Below are 7,579 nucleotides of genomic sequence, written 5' to 3'. Positions count from 1 at the left end.
TATAATATAAATTTAATTAGATCTGATGAGATTTACTCAAAAAAATATAATATATATATTTTTGTCATATAAACCCCTACCGTAAACCCCTGATTGGTAGATTGGTGAAGAGTGTTAGTGAAGTTTGACTGTATGGGTGGTTCTCCTTTCTTTCCGCCCCTATGACTACTGTGTTCGTGGTCACCTCTGGCCAAGGCCCATCTCCCATTTCCAKTTAAGGAGACCACAGTGTTCAGTACTGCTGGACCTGGTTCTTATTCTTCCACAGATTTCTGCTTTGTCATAAACCAGTTAATGAGATCTAGAGGACGTTCCTGACTCCACTGTTTGGTTTCTCCTCTGATGTAAAGCGTTGACTGTGGGACCTTATCAGGACAAACATCCCATTCAAAATTATATCCAATCAAGTGAACTTGATAAAGGTGGACTACAATCTAGTTTCAGAAACATAAGTATGGATGTAAGATGTACCTGACCTAACTTCTGTGAATACTTTTGTATTTATGATATTAAATGCTTAATTTTTTTATGAATTTACAAAGTGCCTGAAAATATGTTTTCACTTTGTCATCACATTGTGCTATAGTGACTATTCTCAAATCAGATGAAAAACAAGTGTTTACGTTAACGAAATATAGGAAAAATGTATACTTTTGGGTGTTGACTGATAAGCACAAAAAAAATTAAGGCAACCAGTTGCATAATTTATTTAAATAGATACAGCAGAATAATTGTATCATTGTAGTTAAAACCAAGATATTTATCATTAGGGGTAAATTTTAGACATATGAAGTTGGATGGTGTTGGTTATTTTCACTTTCTTAAACCCTGACTCTTGTCTCACAACGCTCTGCTTAGTTTGGAGTATGAAATCAAGTCCTTTGAAATATGAACAATGTTTGGTAGATAAATTCCACAGAGATCCATCAATCTGCCAACTGACTTTTCAGCCACCGCTGCCTGGGATCCATGTCGACAACAGCTCTATTATGTCTGGTCCTTACTGCACCATTGCCAACTATCCACAAGATCATACCACACACCTATGCACACTGCCCCACAGCCCTCCATGTCAAACTGACCTCCACACACACCAACACTGTGCAGAAACTCAAGTCACAGGGAGCTGCGGTAAAGCACAACCCAGGTAACCAGCCTTGGTCCTCGATGCGCCGTCACAGGTTCTGATGATTACTGCATTTAGTGACTTTCCTGTCACTACCCTGTCAAGTGAGTAGTGACAGGAAAGTGTCACTACCCACTTTCCTGTCTGACCTCTCTCAAATAAAGGCCACTGGAGTCAATAAAAACCTCAAGTCACAACTACATGGTCTGATTTACACGGACAAATATATGACTGCAATTTCTGTCCATAGTAGAGAGCACTACGCCCCGCTTTGCCATCACTTGCTGCAGAGGATCACGTTACATTGCTTAGCCAATCAGTGCAGCGGAGGAGCCCTGATTGAAGGAGCTCCACTCTCAGCATGGATTTGAACTTGTGTCTTTAATTACTTCAGCAAAGCTCACAGTTTTTACCAAATACTGTAGCTTTCGGTGTACTTCTAAATCTGCTCCTTAGTCGCATCTTTTCGGGGTTGCTACTGCCTCTAGTGGCGTGGGGGTGGTAACACAACTAATATTACTAATATTCATCCATCCATCCATCCATTTTCTTGCACCCTTGTCCCTCAGTGGGGTCAGGAGGGTTATTACTAATATTACTAAATGTAATTATATTATACCGCAAAGTCTTTATTATTTATTATTAGTTTTTCTTTCTCTTAAGAATGTAGAGCTAATTAAATGATCTAAACAAGACCTTAAAGTGGTCCCAGTTTCTCTCGATGGCCAACCTGTTGAAACTGTGGCAAATTTTAAATACCTTGGGTCGTTCCTGGACAGTCAACTCAACTGTGCTGAAAACACTGACTATATTTTGAAGAACTGTTCTCAGAGAGTTTTAAGAAGAATCAATGATCTTGCTAAACTAGTTGGGTGCCCCCAGGCACCCAACTAGGTGCCTGGGGGCACCTAGGTAGCTCTGCAGCTCTGCTTTCCTGAATGGACCATCTTCATCTCCGCTGCAGTAAACAGGCAGCTCTTTTTTTATAGATTACAGTCCACTTAAAGGTTGCATTGTGCCCTTGTTTATATTTTTAATAGTGTAATTCTGTAAAGACAAAATATGTCTGGTGGTCCAGCTCTGATTTACATATCCTGCTAAATTGCAGGTTTGAAAGAAATCACTAATAAAATATCTTACATATGCATAGTTGTATGCTTTATATAGAGATTTTCCTTAGCTTTGATTGTATATCTCACAATTTTGTTATTTATCATTGTTTATTAAACTCTGAAAGCTGAGAGGCTTTGTTAATATTCTGTCCTAGAATGCGGTAAGATGTGCACTTTTTTTTTGAGCACCTGCCTCTTTAGTGGCCTCTGCACGGGCCTGGTCACCCCTATGTCTTGAATTTGGGGGAAAAAAATTATGTTTTATTTATCATTACAGAAGGGTTCAGTGAATGCGCATATGAAACTGGTGGGTTTGGTACCTCAAAAAAGGTTAAGAACCACTGCACTAAACTCAGAATGATGCAGTATCGCAGAGATCTGTTGATTTTGCGTGAATTTTTGCAATCATGGAATCACAAAAAACTGGTGGGACTGAAACTTTCACAGCCATCGCAATGAAATCCTCTGTGCGCTCCACTGGATGAGGTCAAAAATGATTCCTTATCTGATCACTACACACAGCATATTTCTCTCCTCACTCTTCTCTGATGCTTACTTTGAACTTTGATCTGCACCATGTCTAGATGCCTAAATGTACTCCAATATGTGATTGACTGATGTTATTTTGGTTAACAAGGAATTAAAAGGCGCAGCTAAAAGCGACCAATAAGCTTATGTTTTGTGACTAGTAGAGTTAAAAAGTTTGGCAAATGCAACTTATTTACATTTTTCATGCATGTTTCCTGAAGCTACAACATTCTGCTGCTTACTTGCTATGATAGTTTAGTGTCATATCTATGTTGTTCTCTGAATATGAACGGTCATATTTATGATTCCACAGAGTTTTTTGTACCATAAATGTCATGAAAGAAGCACTGTATGTGGCAGGGGCCTGGGATCATTTCTCTCCAGCTTGCATGCTAGAGGTCAACAGTCTTTACCAGAGCAATCTCCTTTATCATGGGACACAGTTCAATGCACAGTAGGAACCATTCAGGTCTGGTTTGGTCATTAAGATGAAACATGTCACTGCACAGTACCAAAGGCCTGCTGTAAAATGCTAATTAACTGAGTTCATTAAAGTCTACATTTTTCCAGCTTTCATGAAGCTGACAGGATCCAGAGATTTTGGTTGTGGTTTAAACAAAGTTTCATTGTTTAACATCCGAGGGTCCAGATTTAGCCAGTGTCCTTAGCGTAGCCTGAGAAATGTTATAAATGATGTCTTTGTTGTAAAATTGGCATTAAATGAACATAATAAATAGAAATACTTAATAAATTTTGCATTATTTTATTAGAACTGATTGATTTTACTGAACATGGAAGAAGCAAGTGCAACAAGTGCAAATAAGCAAGTGCACTATGCAGGTGATGAGCAAAGTAGACATTAAATGTTTGAAAAGCACCGATAAACAGGGTTRCAGAAATCAAGTGTTTTAGTCTTTTGAGTATTTCGTGTGGACCAATCAATCAGCAAGTGGTCAAAACTGGGACATTTTTCCTTAATGTGGTTTGATCGCTGATACAATAAAAAAATGGATAAATCTGGAGCATTAAAAGCTCAGAAAAAAAGCCATTTTTTATTATGTAACAACATTTTAAAGAAGCCTAGCTGACCGCAATCAGTTTTCACCACTTTTTCTCCAATAGCTCCAAAAAATGGGAGTAAAATAAATTGTGCTTTTACTTTTGCATCAGAACCATCACTACTGCTACACCTTAATGCTGGAACTCGCCCTTAATTCACCCTCAAAGTGGATTCACTCTCAACTCTGCATCAGTTGCATTAAAATAATTACCTTTCACATTAATAGTATTGTCAGGGCCAGCTCTTTGACTAGCCCACTAACTGCTAAATGGGCGCTGCTGTGGCAACTCAAAAGAAACAACGTAAAAATGAAAGACAACATGAAATAAATAATAGAACCCTGACTGCAGCGCTTTCCTCATACTCTGATTCGAAAATAGAAATTCTAGTAAAATAAAAAATCTCTGGTTGTTCCTCATTCTGACGGACCTCTCACTGCCACCTATCAAACGCTCCGGAAAGGAAAACTGTAGTCACCTACCAACGTGCCACAACCAGCTGATCCAATGTGAGTTGGTAGAAGAATGTTGAAACTGAAGTTACCCTGTGACCTGCACTGTTTGTGTTTTTCGCCTTAAAAAGCTGTGAGCTCACACTAGAAATGCTTTAAATGACTTCACCATTTTAGAAAACCAACTGAATCTATTAGTGAACACTGCTATAGCCTAATATCCATCCATCCATCCATTTTCTTTACCCCTTGTCCCTCAGTGGGGTCGGGAGGGTTGCCGGTGCCCATCTCCAGCTAACATTCTGGGCGAGAGGCGGGGTCACCGTGGACAGGTCGCCAGTCTGTCGCTGGGCAACACAGAGACACACAGGACAAACAACCATGCACACACACTCACACCTAGGGTCAATTTGGAGAGGCCAATTAACCTGACAGTCATGTTTTTGGACTGTGGGAGGAAACTGGAGTACCCGGAGAGAACCCACCATGCACAGGGAGAACATGCAAACTCCATGCAGAAAGACAGGGGCCGGGAATCGAACCCAGAACCTTCTTGCTGCAAGGCAACAGCTCTACCAACTGCGCCACTGTGCAGCCCTACAATATTATTATGAAAGCAGTCATGAAATAAAATATATTTGATGGTACATATAATGGCTGGTTATATAATGGTCATGTTAATTGGTCTCTCTAAATTCACCCTAGGTGCGTGTGTTTGTGTGTGTGTGTGTGTGTGCATGGTTGTGTGTCTGTGTTGCCCTGCGACAGACTGGCTACCTGTCCAGGGTGACCCCGCCTCTCGCCCGGAACGTTAGCTGGAGATGGGCACCGGCAACCCTCCTGACCCCACTAGGGACAAGGGTATAAAGAAAATGGATGGAGGGTACATATAATTTCCACAGAGATGTCTCAGTCATGAATATGTATTCATCACCTCCCCATCAGGCTCTGATCAGTGTGCAGCTGTACAGCTCCTCGCAGCTTCTAACAGTGGACTCAGAATGTAGAGAAACAAAACAAACCTGTAAGGTCAATATTWGTTCTCTAAACACATCTCATTTACTTACACAGAACATTACAACTTAACAGCATACGCACAATTCAGAAATTCAACTTTTTTCATGAAAGATTCTGGGAGCTGCAACAAATAGTTCTTTTTAGAATACAGTATATGGAGGAAGTGATGTTTTCACTTATGCATGTTTAACAGCCTTCACAGCATCCTGTGCATTAAATATTACACTGAACATGTTTAGTGACATTTCAAACACAACAACGTGTCAGTATTAAAAGTATTTTCTGCAGACTGATTAATTTACTCTGAAGCACCAGTCCATGCAGCTGGCTGTGAGGGAGAAGCACACGTAACACAGCCCTCACTGGGTTCTGGATGAAGCAGTATCTGGAGAGTATTTTTAAAAGTACTGTGTGGTTTTAAGTCCAGCCCTGGAGCAAAATGTATGGGGCCCTTTCTGCATGGAGTCTGCATGTTCTCCCTGATCTCTGTGGCTTTTGCCCTGCTCTCAGGTTTAAATCTGTTGAGCATGAGGTTGTCTGTCCTGTGTGGCCCTATGATGGAGTGGTAACATGTGCAGGATACACACACCCAGGATATTGCTGTCATAAAACAAATAATTTTACCATTAGACCATAAAAAATCCTGGATGATAAAACTCCCCAGTTATCCTTTTTATTTAACAATTTGCCATTTAGTTTTACAGTTTTAAAAGTATTTYCTGTCTGATAATCTCATCTTTTCCTCAAACTACTCATTAAAGAGGGGCCATATGTACAGTATATCATGGTGGAGCTCACTTGATCAATATCCCCCCACATAATATGGTACAAAAAAAGATATTAATTATRGTCTGTTTCAACTATATTTTGAGAAGATTTGTAGCTGGACACATAATGACCAGACTCCACTCATCTTTATTTTTATTTGCAGAAAAAGCAGCTCATTAGTTATTGTTGGAACTGTGTGTACTTTGTTATGGTCAAGTAAATGCCCACTGATGGTTCTTTATGTTTGAAAAATCACTGAGGAGCCCCTTAAAGGCTCGTTTCCATTTTCTCACTAGTTTAAAGCTTTTTATTCAATCTGTTTACTTGAAGATGTAAAGTTTTTTCTAACCATATTTTATAACTTCACAGTGGTACTTGAGGGATAAAATATAAATGTTTCTTATGAAATAAACATTGTGCTGGGGTTTGTGTACATGCCTAAGCTCTAACTTATTCAACATTTCTTAAAGTTAAAGTTCTTAAGGTTAAAATATTTGCTGCCTGTTTTGTTTGACTGGTTTTAACCTTCTCTAAAATAATGTCAGATAATTTGATATTAATATTACAGTTTTTGAGTTCTGTCAAGTAATCCACTAAGAACTGATTAGGAAGGACTACAGTACATGAAACTGAACTGATTTTAACAGATCAAATAATTKGTGGTAATAACTTTGAGGTTTATGAATCTATAATATGAATTAATTAATGTTTTCAAAATAAAACACTCTCTGGGACAACAGCTGAGATTTGCTCTTCATTTTCTGTGCTGCTCATCTTTCTAAGGACCGGTTCCCTCCCACTCACACAGCCTGACGCCCTAGATAACACAGGACAGGTCAAGGTAGATGACAGGAGTTAAATCATCAAGCCATGCTTGAAGACCTACCTCCACCTGTGGTGCCCCCTGCAGGCAGTCAAGCATTCTGCAGAGCACCTGCAGAAAAGGGACGTCCACAGAACACACAATACATCTGTGAGCTCAGGACACGTGAAAAAATAAATAAATAAATCAGTTTAGGAAATAAAATGTTTTAATGTTTTAGAATATTTGCTTGAACTTTATTGGTTTGTGAAGAAAGCCAAGAAAAATTCCAAGATTAGTCAAAGACCATTTTAAACTTAAAATGGCTGTGCTCTACCCAACTCACTCAACAATAATGATGTTATGCTTATTGGTTTATATTTTACATTTAGAGTAATACACAATTGTGTCCAAAACAGGTCAGTTGTAGAAACTGAATATTAGTTTTCTTTTGTAAACTATGAATCCACCATCAATGGATCAAACAAACATACCAGGACCAGCAGCTAACTGTGTGCTGTACTATCTGAGCATTAATTAAATTCCTTTTCTTCAGTACCTGATTTCATAAATAAAATTTAGGGTAAAAGATTAACTGAAACGGGCTGCACAGTGGCGCAGTTGGTACAGCTGTTGCCTTGCAGCAAGAAGGTTCTGGGTTCGATTCCCGGACCCGGTCTTTCTGCATGGAGTTTGCATGTTCTCCCTGTGCATG

At 39.3% G+C, this 7,579-nt stretch overlaps 1 protein-coding gene across 2 annotated transcripts in view; it reads right to left on the bottom strand.

Moving 5' to 3' along the window:
• Positions 1-7,579, bottom strand: part of bcar1 (BCAR1 scaffold protein, Cas family member) — a 98,644-nt gene that overhangs the window by 75,363 nt on the left and 15,702 nt on the right. The window contains exon 2 of one of the 2 annotated variants that reach the window (XM_008410909.2): positions 6,949-6,996. The exons of the other annotated variant lie outside the window; for it this stretch is intronic. Within the exon in view, the coding sequence (XP_008409131.1) occupies positions 6,949-6,996 (48 nt within the window). The remainder of the gene's footprint in view (positions 1-6,948; positions 6,997-7,579) is intronic. 2 annotated transcript variants of the gene reach the window in all.

This window comes from Poecilia reticulata, linkage group LG6 (assembly GCF_000633615.1).
Source record: "Poecilia reticulata strain Guanapo linkage group LG6, Guppy_female_1.0+MT, whole genome shotgun sequence".
Taxonomy (NCBI): Eukaryota; Metazoa; Chordata; class Actinopteri; order Cyprinodontiformes; family Poeciliidae; genus Poecilia; species Poecilia reticulata.
This window is presented reverse-complemented; position numbering and strand designations above follow the sequence as displayed.